The sequence below is a fragment of the Panthera pardus genome, unplaced genomic scaffold, assembly GCF_024362965.1.
Source record: "Panthera pardus isolate Hobbes unplaced genomic scaffold, ASM2436296v1 HiC_scaffold_20, whole genome shotgun sequence".
Lineage (NCBI taxonomy): Eukaryota > Metazoa > Chordata > Mammalia > Carnivora > Felidae > Panthera > Panthera pardus.
The window spans coordinates 54,580,859-54,596,471 of NW_026526766.1; the positions used below are offsets into that span (position 1 = coordinate 54,580,859).

Sequence of the window (15,613 nt, forward strand, 5' to 3'; positions counted from 1 at the left end):
CCTTTTTGACTTTGGAATTGAATTCTGTGGTATGTGAGGCTTCAGTCTGGGCCTGTTTAGAGCAGAGCGAGTCTCAGGCTACCAGCATCCTGAAGCCTGGGTGACGTTTAACCTCTCCTGCTTTTACAACCACATCCATGCTATACAGGTGAAATGGAAGAGTTGGGGAACCAGGATTTCTCTGCCCTGGTTGGGAGCAGACAAGAAGTTAGTAGGAGCAATAATGTAAGTGTGGTGAGCAGATCATCATTTTTTTATTTTCGTGTCCTATAGTTTACGTCCTTATTGTCATTGACGTCATTTTGGGGCACATGTCTCAGCTGCCGTAACAAAATATCATAGACTGGGTGGCTCAGACATCAACAATGTATTTTCTCCTTCCTGGAGGCTACAAGTTAAGATCAAGTTTCCAGCCACTTCATTTCCTGGTCAGAGCTTTCTGTCTTAATGCATGTGTGAGGAGACAGAGAAAGAGCTGGCTCTCTGTTGTCTTTTAAAGATACTGATTTTATCAGATCAGGGTCCCAACCCCTGGACCTCATTTAACCTTAATCACTTCCTCAGAGGTCCCTTTTCCAAAGAGACACACTGGGAGTTAGGGCTTCAACATAGGAATTTTGGGGTGGGGGACAAAAGACATTCAGTCCATAACAGGGCACCTTATAGCTCACAAGTTAGTCTCCTTCTAATGAATTTTAAATCTCAAGTCCAGCATGCAGGGAATGTGGCCAGGCCATCGGAACACCCGGGATCAAGTCCCGTCTCTACCTCTTCCAAGATAAGGGACAAGACAGGTTATTGAGCATCCCTGCCTCTGAGGTCCTGGGACCTAGTTTGTGCTAAGAAAAAATTACAGACATAACCTTGTTGTATAAAAAAAAAGCCTGGGACCTTCAAATAAGGATCAGTCCTAACATAAAAACACAAAGAAAGGCTGAGAAAACAGACCTCACTGCCTCAGCTCTCCATGACTGAGCTCCTGGGGAGCTGTGTGGCTCCCCGAATCCAGTGGCTATGCAGAGACAGATTCTTGTGGCTATGACTTCCAGAACGGGGTCCCTTCACTTCCAGACTCCTCTGCCTCCAAACACACCCTCTAGCCTGTTCATTAATAAAACGTCTTGCCCCGTGTCCCAATCTTGGCCACAACCGGATGGAACAAGTAAACTTCTCTGGCCTAGTTTCTCAAGAAGGCATCAGTCTCCCTGCCAACTGCACGTATGCTGCCCTTGCTGGTCCCAGGCCTCCCGCCTCTCCACAGGAGTCTCATCTCCTTTGTTCTCACAGCTTTCCAAATCCATCACGCCTGCTGCCTGCTAGGAAACCGTGTGTTCTTTGGTGTGCACCCTGAGGTAACAGACTGATCCAATGCAGCAAGTAAGCACGTGTGTCTTTGGCTCTGAGGCAGCCTTTAGTACGTGGAGGGAAAGCTAGGGGAAGGGTGCATTAGTCACAGCTCTTACTGGCTAAGAAGCACAACTCAAACTGGCTAAGCAAAAATATTAGTCAATGGTAATAATAATTGGCTCATAGAACCTGAAGAACAGAGGTGGCCACGCCCCTAGGCTTGATTGGATCTGGTGGCTCAAACCCAGGTTCCCTCCTTATCCTCTCCCTCACTTCTTACCTTCCGTCTCCACTGGCCGCCTTCTTCAGGGCTGCTCCATGTGCAGGGGATGTGGTCGCTAGCAGCTCTGGGCTGGCAGTTACTAGTTTATGAACTTAGAGATTTATCTGCCAGTATTTTTTAGGCTGAAATTGGGAGTTTTCCAAGTCGCCAAAATGGAGAACAGTATTTGTGGCCCCGTTTCCCGTTCAAGGTTATGTGAGGACAGTGTGGTACCCGGCAGGGTTATGCAGGAGCAACGGAGAATCACTTCTGGAAAAGAGAAACTGAGGTTCCATGGCTGCATTCTGAGGAAGCTGTAAAGTGTCATGACCACAAACAGAATTTAGCACCCGAGTAGTTTTTGTTCACCTGGACAGCCTAATTATCATGAACAAAGATTATATAATTATAGCTGATAGTTTTAATAGTTTTAATAATTTGTATCCCAAGAACTGAGGCCTATGCATTAAGTACAGATTTGCTGCGTGAAACCATATAGTTTTATTACATAGGGTAATAAAAGAGTTACTGGCTATGATCCTGAAATTAACATTCCAACTTGGCTCTGGTTGTTTAGTCCATGTCCGGGCTGGATACCTGCTGTTGTGCTTCTGCAGGACGTTAACGGTGTCCCATGAACAACAGGCTTCCAGGGTCAGTGTATTTGGGAACCGCTGGGTTAAGTGGGTCTTGTTAGCACAGAACCGACACAATGACACAATGACCATGTAGGCTGTAAATCACTCACTGGAGGGGCAGGCTGGCAGCAGACCGTACAGGAGCCCATCTGCTCACAGGCTATTTTCTTCAGAGCGTCTCACAGCGTGTGTGTTCCACAGGACGTGCTGGAGGAAATGCTGACCTGATGGTTTGTCTCTTTAAATTCAAGTAACAATATCAGTTTTAAGGACAGGAATTGGAGTTTACAGCCCTTGATACACAATCAGGCATTTGAAGAAAAACCCATCACAGTGTCAGCACCGGCAGGGGCCAACGAGAAACCAGGTCCTGTGGGTGCATAGCAGATTGTGTCTGAACCACCTGATGAACTTCAGGAAGTGCATGTGGCTGGACGCCCTGCTGGAACGCCCTAATGGAAGTGGGGCATATATACCCCTGAAAAAGACTCCCCGATGGGTTCTGGCAGCCAGCCTTTGACCTAGAAATCCAATGACCTGCATTTAGCCATCAGTCAAGAGTTTGCAATTCTTAAAACCCTAAACTGCCAGGTTTTTTCCATTCAGTAAATAGTAACTGAGGACCTAACTCTGTTTCAGGCTCTATGCCTGGCCCTGGCTTGACTTGGTGCAAAAGTCCTGTAAGGAAATCCTAGGTTTTTTGTTTTGCCTTCAGTCTGCCTTCTGTTGGCTGAAGAGAGGATAACTCACCTTTATCCAAACTGAACCATGTAGATACTTGAAAGAACTTTTCTCAAATAAATCTCCAATAGGTGTTTTCAACATCCTATTAAAGTTCTTAAACAACAGCATCCAAAAAAGGCAATCACATATCAAAAGAGGTACTTGTGAGATTGTGATTTATATAAGAAATGTGTATTTGGCTTTCCTCCCCATTTCTGGCACTGAGCTCCTAAAAGCTTTGGCATTCCCTAAGTGACAAGCAACATCCCTAAGTGACATCTTGTGATGTTAATGACGTGACTTTTGGACCACACCTAAGGATGGGGGCTGGTTGCCAGGACAACCAACTCTCTTGAGATTAGAGAGCTAGAACTCTCAGTCTCACCTCCTGACCACTGGGTAGGGGAGCTGGAGGTTGAATCAATCACCATTGGCCAATAATTTGATCAGTCATGCTCATACAATAAAGCCTCCCTAAAAAAACCAAATAATTTTGTTTGGAGAGCTTCTAGTTGGTGAACAGGTAGAGAGTTGGAGAGGGCATGGGAAGTCCCTGCCCTTTCCCATACCCTGCACTATGCATGTCTTCCATCTGGCGGTTCCTGAGTTATATCCGTTTCTGATAAACTGGTAATTTAGAAAGTACAATGTTTGTCAGTTTTGTGAGTCACTGTAACAGATTAATCAAATTCAAGGAGGAGGTCATTGGGACCCCTGATCTATAGCCTGTCAGTCAGAGACACAGGTGATTACCTGGACTGGCAATGATGCCAGAAGTGGGAAGGGGCGGGGCAGGCTTCTAGGACTGAGAACCCTTGACCTGTGGGATCTGAAGCTATCTTCCAGCTTGACAGTGTCAGAACTGGGTTGATTTGCAGGGTACTCGGCCAGTGTCAGACAATTACTTGTTGGCATGGGAAAATAAAACTCAAGCAGGTTGGCTTAAGTAATCCATTTTTATTGTGTCTAAGAATATTACTGAGAGTAACCATTACCATACAACTCCTATATATATATCATGTACTTTTCATACATTATTTGTTAAAAACTCCACTAACCCTTCCAGGTAGGTGTATTATCCTTGTTTTACAGATGAAAGAAATTAAGCCAAAGAGGAGTTATGTAACTGGCAAGTTTGCTGACTCTTGGCCAGCACAACTGCTTACCAGATCAAATGGAGAATGAGGTGGCTGAAGCATGTTATCCCATTGAACTTCAGGGTTGATTTGGGTGGTCTCTTGGACACCAAATAGCCTTCAGATATAAACAGGTGCTACATGAAAAGGGTTATATAATCACAGATGTTGAACATATTATTAGCATTTTGTGATGTTTGAAGGTTTGTTTAAGCCATTTATGGTCCTGGTGAATTACAAACAACTAATCTGAATCTGTTTTAGAGAATACTTAAGTTATTACAGAGCCTACCCTGCCTTGAACACAAAATACCGTGGCCTACATGGAAACAGCAAAACTCAGGCAGTTGTGCCCATGTCTGGAAAACCGCAAACAACTCTCAGGGCATCAGCCAACCTTGTGTTTAATGACACAAGAATGCCACTTGAATACATAGTCTGATTTTTTAAGTGGATAGGACAGCCAAATTTATCTCCTCAGTTTCATCCAAGGAACCTGAGAACAGAGTCCAAAGTGTGGACCATCAACTATTATTACAAAATGGCTTGAGATGACTATTCAAAGGGAACAACAGCACGGGTTAAGGAAACAAATTAATAGGGCAAGATGTACAATAAACTATAAAAACAGAAATCAATTTCTCAAGAAGTACTGTATCCTCTACATAATCCCATTACTAAAAGTTGTCCTACAGAATTTTAAGATTACATGCCACACACTGGTACATAGAAAATATGAGTAACTACTATATCTATGTATATGAATATTTATCGAACCCTTAGAATTATCAGCATTTAAGAGATCAGCATAGAGGAATCAACAGCATAGACTGGGACAGAGCTGACAGAAATAGGAGCCAAGAGGGGGTTCCAGGAAAGGAGTACTCAACAGGGCCAAAAGCAGCAAAGAGATCAAAGAGAGAGAAGCCCTAAGAAGTGCCCGATGGATTGGGCACTGGTATTAACAAGAACAATGTCAGTAGATTAAGGGCAAGAGTCAGTTTACAGTAGTAGGTTAAGGAAAGAAAGGGAAGTATGGAAAAAACTTTGAACATTTCTTTCTTTCCTTCCTTCCTTTCATTCATTCATTCATTCATTCATTCTAATGTGTACCCAGTGGCTACTGGATATTCATTGGGGGTCAGTTGCAAGAGGAAGGATAGGAAAAGAAGTTAAGGCTTTTTAATTTTTCCCAAGTACTTAAGAGCTTTATTGGCCTACAGAAAGCCATAAACATTTAGTTCAATACAAGCCTTGGGCAAATACCTTCACAATGGTACAAGCAATCCATGATTGTACCCACTGGGGCTAATTTCTTCAGTCAGGGTCGGTCATCCATCCCCTGTAGCTAAAGAATGAGGCACCCAGGTCATTTGGACATTTCCTTAGCATCAAATGGTATCTTCTCAAAATGAAAGTCCTTCCACTTTGCATATAGTTTCTGAGCTCCAGTTGCAATATCCTCCACCACAAAACTTTCTATTTTTATAACTGGAATCTCAAATATCTTATACTTCACATGGATTCCCCAGTCATGGCTGCAGTTTGGTCTGGCACAGAAGATCTTTGCTCTCTTCTCAAAATATCCAAAGCTCTTTGGTTTGGGGTGTAGTTTACTCACAAAGCACTTCCTGAAAGCATCTCCAACCACAGTGTAATGGCATTCCTACGGATGAAGGGATTGAATAACAACATTAAAACCAGTACAAAACCGTGATTTAAAAAAGCTCCACCCTAATCTGAGATGAAGAGCATGTAGGATCCCACTCATTTTACAGATGGGGTAAGAAGGAAATACGCATTCACTGAAGGCCAGACCAGAATCCACGCGGCCTGACTCCCAGTTACACGGGTGGAGATGAGGGTGGGGGTCAGGGTACAAGTGAAGTGACAGGGGCCATCTCATGAAGAGGAGGACTAAGAAGTTTCCAGGGAACTGAGCTTCTGAAAATAGATACCCTTTATTGATTCAGAAACAAAAGGGAGTATTTATTGAAGATCTCCAAAGACTGAATTCACCTGGCAGGCAAAATCCAAAGGATACAGAGAAGAGCAAAGGGTCAATGTGGATCTGAAGGGGGCTGGGGACTAAAGGGTTTAGAGGCTCTGCCTGTAGTCAACTTTAGAGTAAACCTCAGAAAGGCCACACTGTACAGAACAAATGCAGACCCCAACACACCAGCCCCTCGGGAAAAGTCATAAAGCACCATTTCAACAGAAAAATCACTCAAATTGGAGCTGAAAGGACCTTTTATAGCTAAAGAAGCAGACTCCTAAAGGCATGGGAACTTGCTACTATCACCCCTAATATGCTTCTTGCTCAGAGGGACTGATTAGAGACTTCAGCTTTCTGAAGCCCAAAGAGAACCCTGAAAACTCATCATCTGAACAAGCCTCCCCTTTATCAGCAGCAATGGAGTTCTATCCAACTTTTGTCTTTAGACATTTTTGTATCCAAAGTTTTATCCAAAAGTATTAGGGAAAAAAAATTCAGAAGACTAACCTGTTTTTTAAAATGAGATATTTTGTTTTCGTTATAAAAGTGATTTTATCCCAAAAAGAAAGTTTAGAAAACATAAAATAGTAGAAAATATCACAGAATTTCACTGCAAAATAGTAATGCCTTTTAGATATTTCCCCTAGTCTTTTTTTCTATACAAAGTTAAATTTATTTTTTTGTTGCTGGTAGTGATGGTGGTATTATTGCTATTATGTCACACTGCTATAGTCCTAGCATATTTCCAATTTTGTATCCTTGTTATTTTTCCCACTTCATTAGTTTGTAAGAAGTTTTTCATTATACATAAGCTTCATGATCATTTTGTTTAATAAACTTTACTTCGGAATTATTTTAGATTTACAGAAAAATTTCCAAGATTATCCAGAAGATTCCTGTAGACCCTTCACCCAGCTTCCCTGAATTCTCACACCCCATAGTACATTTGTCAAAACTAAGAAATTAGGATTGGAACATTACTATTAACTACAGATTTTACTACTTTTTATAATAATACTCTTTATCTGCTCTAGGATCGAATCCAAGATACCCCATTCATTTAGCATAACCATTTTTAATGGCTATGTAATATTTAGTTAAGTGGCTTCTTTTTCTTCTTTATTGTTAAGGATTTCCTATTAAAACGTGTTTAGCTTTTTAAAAATACATTGACCATGGTCATGAAAACAATAAAAATAATAATGTCTGACTATAAATATCTCACCAAGAGTAAGCTTTAATTAGTGCTAAAAAATGACCCAGTGCTCTTTGTTAAAAAGGCTGCTTACCTCCACCACTCTGATATCAACAGTGTAACATGCAAAGGCTTTGCACTTTCTGCAGAGCAGTTTTTTATTTTCCTTATCAGGTACAGGTTCTACTTTTCCTTGCCTATCCCTGATGACTTTTTCTTGAATCTGTATCTGGAGAACCTACATGCAAAAAAACACACGCAAAAAACAAACAAACAAAAACCCCACATCATCAGTGTAATTTGTGTACAACTAGGAGGTATATATATACACATATACGTGTATGTAATCATTCATTTATATACAACTTCCATGAACATACAGTACCTGACTTTATTAAAAAAAAAAAAATCCCATAGATTATTTTAATGGTTCTCCTAATTCTTTGTTAGTCAGTGTTTAACTGTGACCTCCAATTAGTCTTTTAATTTTTTCATCAAAGATGCTCATAAAATACTAAGGATGTCCATAAAATAGTCATCTGAACCATGCTTTCTACTTTAGTGGTTGGCAAAATTTTTTAAATCCCTCACAAATAAACATATGATATATACTGTTTCAGGCATGACTACACCCACTTCTAGGGCAGAGACCCATTAAATGGAACAGCAGGCAGAAGAGTCCCCATCATCTAAAAAAATTTTTTTCTCTCCTCTTCCAACCATAGGAGAGTATTGTTGAATTACAGTAAAGTTAAATGTATATATAGTATGTCTGCATTCTATTTCAAACCTCAGGACATGGCTAAGTATAACTAAGAACCTGGACATGATGGAGAAAATAAACCTAAGAAGATCCCAAAGGTTGAAGAGAGGATGGCAGGCAGCTAGGAAACACATGGTAGAACAACATGGTGGTGACTCCCTGGGTTTTCTTTTCACCTCATATATCCAGACTTGGGGCTGAAGAAACAAGCAAGCAGAAATGCCTACGGGCACAAGTAAAAAATATCTCAACAGAAGCCTACTCTTTCTAGCCAAAGGACCTGGAAAGGCACAGCCTAGCAAGCCAAAAAACTTTCAGACATTAACTGTTCTACTCCAAACATCACAGAATAACTAACTACGGCCTAGGGGCGCACCTGGGTGGCACAGTCGGTTAAGTGTCCAACTCTTGATCTTGGCTCAGGTCATGATCTCACAGTTCGTGAGTTTGGGCCCTGCATTGGGCTTTGCGTGCTGTGCTGATGGCGCGAGGCCTGCTTGGGATTCCCTCTTTCCTCTCCGCCCTTCCCCAACTTGTGCACGCACACTCTCTCTCTCTCAAAAATAAATAAAAAAAATTTTTTTAAGTTTATTTATTTTTGACACAGAGAGAGTGTGAGTAGGGGAGGGGCAGAGAGAGGAGATGACACAGAATCCCAACTAGGCTCCAGGCTCAGAGTTGTCAGCACACAGCCTGACACGGGGCTCAAACTCATGAACCATGAGATCATGACCTGAGCCAGAATCAGACACTGACTGAGCCACCCAAGTGCCCCTAAATATATATATATATGAAAATAACTAACCTATTTTTAGGGTGGCCTCACCCCTACCCATGCCAGCAAAGACTGAGTGGGGCACCAAAATTTCCACTTGCAGAGCTGTAATGAAGAACCTTGACACTCTCACCCCATGGTGTCAGAGAAGGCCAAGAGGGGAGCCATGACTTTCAGCCCTGCCAAATGGTAGACCCCCTTGCCTGTGATGTCAGGGAGACCCTGTGGGGAGCCAGAACTCCCACAGACACCCCCAAAAAAATTACCAGCTACCAACAGGTCCCGGCCACACTTGTCCCAAACTCCCTCTCATCCTTTACCATTTCTGCCTGTTCTCTATGGCTGTGAGGGGAATCCCAAATGTGATTCAACAGTCTAACTCAACATGTTGATACTTAACCTGTTTTGTTCTCATCCCACTCCTGTCCTGGCATACTGACTACAAAAGAATGTCTGTGTCTGGCCCAGCCTCCATCTCCCCTGGAAGATTTTTACTCTATTTCTTCTGCCACAAAGGAATCTAAGCAGCTTGTCACCCAATGGAAGAGACAAAAATTAGGACATGGGGATGAAAGCTATTATGGATTTAAAACTTTTATTGCCAACATTCCCATATGCTACAAAATGGGAAGGTGGCGCAGTGAAAAGCCCTTATCTTCAGTAAAATTCAGAAGAAAAATTAAGAGGAACTAAAAAATTTCCCTGCCATTCTCAATGAAACTGTGGAAGAAGTATTTTTAAATATTTTAGTCTCTAAGCTTTAGGAAGACATTTTTTAAAAAATGAGGAAACATTAACAAAGTTAAGATTTTATGTCCTAAAATAAGTGTTAGACCACTACTTAAAACTTTCTTGATAAAAGAGATTATAACTTTTTAAAAATATGGACATTATGGAGTCAGTCTACTGAAATGTAAGGTTCATCTTTGTGAAGGTCAAGTCTACCTCCCATATGCCTCTGTCCATAACAACTCTCGTTTTTTGAGCACTTACTTTGTACCAGGCACTGTGCTGAGTGATGCACATACCCCATTTTATCCCCCAAACTGCCCTGTGAATTAAATACCATTACTTTCCTAACTTTATGAATGTGGAGACCGATGACTTAAGAGACAGAGTTAATGCCTGAGGTCACATATCGCCTAAGTGGCAGCGATTCTGGGATCAAAGTCTCCACAAGGGGTCTAGAGAAAGTGTGGGGGTGCACGTACATGCATGCATGTGTGTGTGCATGTGCATATGTTTCCTGATTTTCCCCAATCTGGTTCCATGCTTCTGGGTTATAAAGGAAATTACAATCAAATGAAGGTTACTACCAAGAGGCTGAACTGAACAGATAATGCCACTCCAAAGTGCACATTACTATCCACAGCCACAACAGGCATTTTACCACGTGCATAGTGCACTGGGAGCTCTTCTCAGAAGACTCCAGATATCAGAGAGAGGGGCCTGAGGAAAAGACAGGGGAGGGCAGGGTCCTGCCTGTTATGATGTAGTCCTCAAGATGAGCTCCCAACTTAAGGGTCGTTCTAACTCAGTTTGTCCTTTCTAACTAAAAACCAAACTTCAAGTATCAACACTAATAATTTGTATTTTAATCTCACTGAGACTTAAATCAGAATGACTCCGATGTTCACTGCAGGACAAAATTTTAAGCATAAACTTATTGTTCTAATGCAACACTCAGAGCAATATGATAAAAGGTACCAACTATGCTCATATTTTATTACAGTCAGATTCTGAAAGAGTAACACAGATTAAAAGACTTACCTTTTCTTTAAATACTGCTTCATTCCATGTCTGAAGCATTGAAATGGAGTCATTCATCATTTTTTCTTTGTATATATTTATTTTTTCTTTTTCAATTACAACAGCATTACTAGTCAGAAGGAAGCACTTGCTACCTCTCGCTCTTCCTCTGCCTATCAGAAAACAAATATTTGGTGCCTTGGACTTAAAACCCTGGTAAATCTGAGAATAAGTCAACAAAAGGGTATTCTTAAAATTCAAATTTGGTTCACTGAACTCCACTTTCACAGGAAAGGTGAGCTGTTAGAGCATGGGCTCCAATGCAGGTATATACCTGAATATTAAACTACATGTTAAACTAAGAGCCCACACTAGACTGGCTTCCTTGGGGTCCCCATGGTGCAGGGTGATTAGAAGCCATGTTATCAGAGACACTGCCTTGAAGACAATCCAGTATGAACCCACAGGATGACATTGTGAGCGAGCACTCTAAGACAAATAACACATCCTCCCTCAAAGCCTTCAGGGAAATGGGAAAATAGATATGTTCACAGTCATCAGAATATGGATGGCAATAATAAGTGCTATAAGGAAGATCACTGTAAAGGACTATGTGCATTCCAAAAACTATTGCCAGCTGGGGGAATTAGAGACAGGTGATACGGAATCAGGGGAAGAGGTTAAGAGGTAAAATGAAGATTATCAGTAGCAGTACATGAGCACTTTCTTCAACAACGAGACAATGATGAAGTCAGGCTGGCAGAAGTGGATAATGAATAAAGGCGAAGAACGGGAAATAGGTCGGAAAGATAAATTGGTCCTGGATTTTGACCTTTTTAACATCATGTAAATTGGGACCTATTAGAGTTCCTATGCAGGGGAGTAATATGCCCAAAGCTGTTTTTCAGGAAGTAAAGTGGCCGCTGTTGTTATGGAAATTGAAAAAAGAAAGAGGCTACTTAGGAGATCACCTAGTTGAGGTAAGACAGAAAAATCCCATGGAGTTTTTCTTCTAGAATACAGGGATCCATCAGTACCACAAGCACCACCATGAGAGGTCCACATGTTGGCTATACATGTACAGTCCAAGTGGGAATTCTGTTTCCATAAATGTCAGTCAATGTAGGTCAATTAAACAGTACTCATTGTGCACAAGAATCAAAATGGGATATATATTAGTGGGCAAAATTGTACTCCCCAATCCTGATCAAGTAAGTCACTGTTAGGGCCAATGATATCAAAGTCCACTGTGCCAAACAAGGGTCAGTAAAAGAGGCCAGAAGCACAATGACTGGTCGAACGTAAGTTTGTAAATGACAGACACACAAATCAGACAAGCTGGCAGTCACTTAGTAATGGCATCAAAGCTCTTCTTACCTCTAGTTTGGATCATTTTGATGACATTGCCCACATACTCATACAGGATGACCAAATTGCACTCAGCAATGTCAATGCCTTCATCAGCAACTGAAGTCGCGATCAGAATCTTTTTATCTCCATTAGTTCTGAATGCATCCAATGCACACTTCTGTGCTGGGAGTGTCATCCCTGCATCAGAGTCAAAGGGCATTTTAGAAGTCACCAAAAGAGGGAACTTTACCCTTGAAAAATAGCCATTAATGATGGAATGCTCACTACATGGTCAAATACTAAAGTAAGTGCTTTATATCCATGATGTCAAAACAACCCTAGGCACTAGGGCCTATTCTTATCCTTGTTTTAGAGGACATAATGGTGGTGTTTAACAATTTGGACTCTGCCACAAGACTGCCTGAGTTCAAATCCTAGCTGGGGGACTAACTAGCTGTGTGAGATAACAGTCATGTTATCTCAAAACAAATACTGATTTTTTGGGGGGGGGGGGTGGGGAATTATCAACAACTAATCATAATGCCTTTGAATGTGTCCAGGACTTTACAGCTGAAAAAACAGTTTCACAACTACTTATTCACTGGAACTTCACAAAGCCCTTTTTGGTTGATGTGGAAAGTGTTCTAACTCCCCTTCACAGATGAAGACCTTAAGACTTTGGAAGTCTGATAAACTGACAGCCTAGTTAGTGGCAGAACCAGGCCTGAATTTAAGTCTGAGACCCTAAGAGTGTGCAGTTCTCAGTCATGGATATACTATGAAGAAAAAGAATTTCAATGGTCTCCACCTCTGAGTTAATAGAATTCATAAAAGTTGGCAGCCAAAATCTGCAGATATATTTTAAGGCCAAAACGTTCACCCATTTCTTCCTCAAACATTTACTCAGCAATTATAGTTTGTCAGCTAAAAATATAATGGTTAAAAGGTCCATTTTTACCTATAAGGATCTCATAGAAGAAGAATATAAATAGGAAGCTATAATTCAATGTGATGAGCAGTGAAATGGAGGCAGAGTGGATCTAAGGGATGGGAAGGAGAGACACCTCAACTTGTCTTAGGAGGTTGGGGAAGGCCACTTGGATAAGCACAATGACTGGTACAGAGTACCATTTCCAAACAAATGTGGATGGACGGATGATGGATAAATAGATGATGGATGGATAAATGAATAAACAAGAAAATATTTTGAGTGCCTATTTGTGAAGAAATAACAAAGTTTGAAAATCAACTCATGTAGGAGTCAAACTGCAGAGAACTTTAAATTCCAAGTGCCATAATTTGGCATTGGACTTCATTTGGTAAGCTAAATTTTCAAAATCTGCATTTACTTTTCAGATTCATGAAGTTTAAACTTTGTATAAGTGCAAGAGTGATGAGTGAGGACTGACAGGATGGGGACTGCTTATTATAAACAAAACTAAACAGGAGGAAGGAAGTGAAGACCAGTCCCTGCTGGTCACTGAGGGGTGGGGAGCACAGCTGCAAGAATGTCACGTGGGGGCTGGTCACACTAGATCTTCTTGGATAATAACAGAGGCATCCTTTCATGCTTTAACCACCCCAGCTAGATATCAGGATTGTCTGCTTGAGCTTTTTCTTTTTCTTTTTTTTTTAAGTTTATTTAATTATTTTGAGAGAGAGCAAAGAAGTGAGCAGGGGAGGGTCAGAGAGAGGAAGAGAGAATCCCAAGCAGTATCCACGCTGTCAGCACAGAGCTCGACTCGGGGCTCAAACTCACGCAATGTGAGATCATGACCTGAGCCGAAATCAAGAGTCAGACGCTCAACTGGTTGAGCTACCCAGGTGCCCCTGACCTTTTTTTTTTTATTGTAAAATATATAATACACATAAAAGCATCAATAGTTTAAAAAACAATAAAATAAAAACAGAACATTTCTATTTCCAGCTGATCTTAATCTACTGGTTGAGAATTGGAGAAAAAGAGTGACATGCTCAAACAATATTATAAAAAACAACTGGTTTTTCCCACCGAATATATGGGAAGAAGCAATGTTTACAAGTTTTTGGCATTTGAGCATTGTGATGGCTTTCTGATGTGTCAACTTGGCTAGGCTGAACTATAGTACCTAGTAACAGATCTAGGTGTTTTTGTAAGGGGAATTAGCAGATGTAATTAAAGTCCCTAATCAGGGGTGCCTGGGTGGCTCAGTCAGTTAAGTGTCTGACTTCGGCTCAGGTCATGATCTCGCAGTCTGTGAGTTCGAGCCCCACGTCGGGCTCTGTGCTGACAGCTCAGAGCCTGGACCCTGCTTCGGATTCTGTGTCTCCTTCTCTCTCTGCTCCTCCCCTGCTCTTGCTCTGTCTCTCTCTCTCTCAAAAAATAAATAAACATTAAAAAAAAAAAGTTCCTAATCACTTGACATTTAAGTTGTGAAAGACGTTTCATCCTTGGTTGGCCTGACCCACAATCAGCCCTTTGAAAGAGGACTTCGGCATCAGTCCCTGAGCTCAGAGACTCGAAATAGTTCATGCCTGTGGAGGTCAGGCCTGCTCCTGACCACCTGCTCTATGGATTTCAGACTTCCTTTGCCAGTCCAACTATGTATGCTAACTCCCAAATGCCTATGAACATATGTGTTTCACACATAAACAACACATATGTGTATATATGTATGTGTGTACAACCTCCTACTGGTTTTACTTCTCCAGACTGATATAAGTATTAGAAAAGAATTTGAATATATTATAAATATTCTTATATATATAGTATACTAACTCTAATTCATTATATATAAGTACCTGTGTTCTGATTTGTTTTGCCCCGTCCAGTCAATATGCCAGGTTTTAGAAAGCTAAGTTCAGAATTTTCTTCAATCCATTTCTTCAAAGCCTGAAAATCAAAAGCAATTACCAGTTGGACACTATTTGTATAAAATCTGTATTAATACTGAAATACTGCAAGAAGAAAAAAAAAACCTTTAAGTTAGTGAACAGTTTTCTGACAAACCTGAGAATAAATGCTTTTTGGCACTGAATTCTATGCAATAATTAACTGTAGTGGTTAAGACCTTTGTGATCTGACACAAAATATACACAAAAAAATATCTCTAAGATATTTTTTAAATGAAGAAAAGCAATGCTCAGAATAGTGAATGTGTAGAACTAATAGTGAATTTAGCAAGATCTCAGGACATAAGATCAATACACAGAAGTCAGTTGTATTTCTGTTCACCAGCAACAAGCAACTAAGTATAATACAACAGCATTAAAAAACTGACACTTAGGTGTAAGTCTAACAAAACACGTGCAGAATCTATATGTGAAAACAATGAAACAGTGATAAAAGAAACCAAAGATGTGGTAGGTAGCCCGTCAGATGGTTCCCAATGATCTCTAGCCCTGGTCTTCAGATCCTTGTGTAATCCCCTCGAGTATGAACTGAACTCACTGACATGCTTCTAATGAATAAAAACATGGCAGACATGATCACTTCCAAGTTGATCTTATAAAATGATTACGACTTCCACATTAGGCTCACTCTCTCAGTCTCTCTCCGATCACTCACTCTAGAGGAGGCCTGCTGTCATTCTCGGAGGCAACCCTGTGAAAAGGCCCACATGAGTGAGCTCAGAAGCACAGATTCTGAGGCCCGCTGGTAGCCATGTAGGCTAAGGTTGGAAGTTGAGCCTCTCAAGTA

At 41.0% G+C, this 15,613-nt stretch overlaps 1 protein-coding gene across 4 annotated transcripts in view; it reads right to left on the bottom strand.

The window, feature by feature from the left end:
* Positions 1-4,531: 4,531 nt before the first annotated feature.
* The window catches only part of RIGI (RNA sensor RIG-I), a 40,763-nt gene continuing 29,681 nt past the window's right edge, over positions 4,532-15,613 (bottom strand). For all 4 annotated transcript variants that reach the window (XM_019424183.2, XM_019424182.2, XM_053908037.1 and 1 more), the window contains 5 exons: positions 14,716-14,806; positions 11,962-12,132; positions 10,606-10,757; positions 7,392-7,535; positions 4,532-5,772 (listed from right to left, as the gene is read on the bottom strand). In XM_019424183.2, the coding sequence (XP_019279728.1) occupies positions 5,476-5,772; positions 7,392-7,535; positions 10,606-10,757; positions 11,962-12,132; positions 14,716-14,806 (855 nt within the window). In that variant the 3' untranslated portion in view covers positions 4,532-5,475. The remainder of the gene's footprint in view (positions 5,773-7,391; positions 7,536-10,605; positions 10,758-11,961; positions 12,133-14,715; positions 14,807-15,613) is intronic.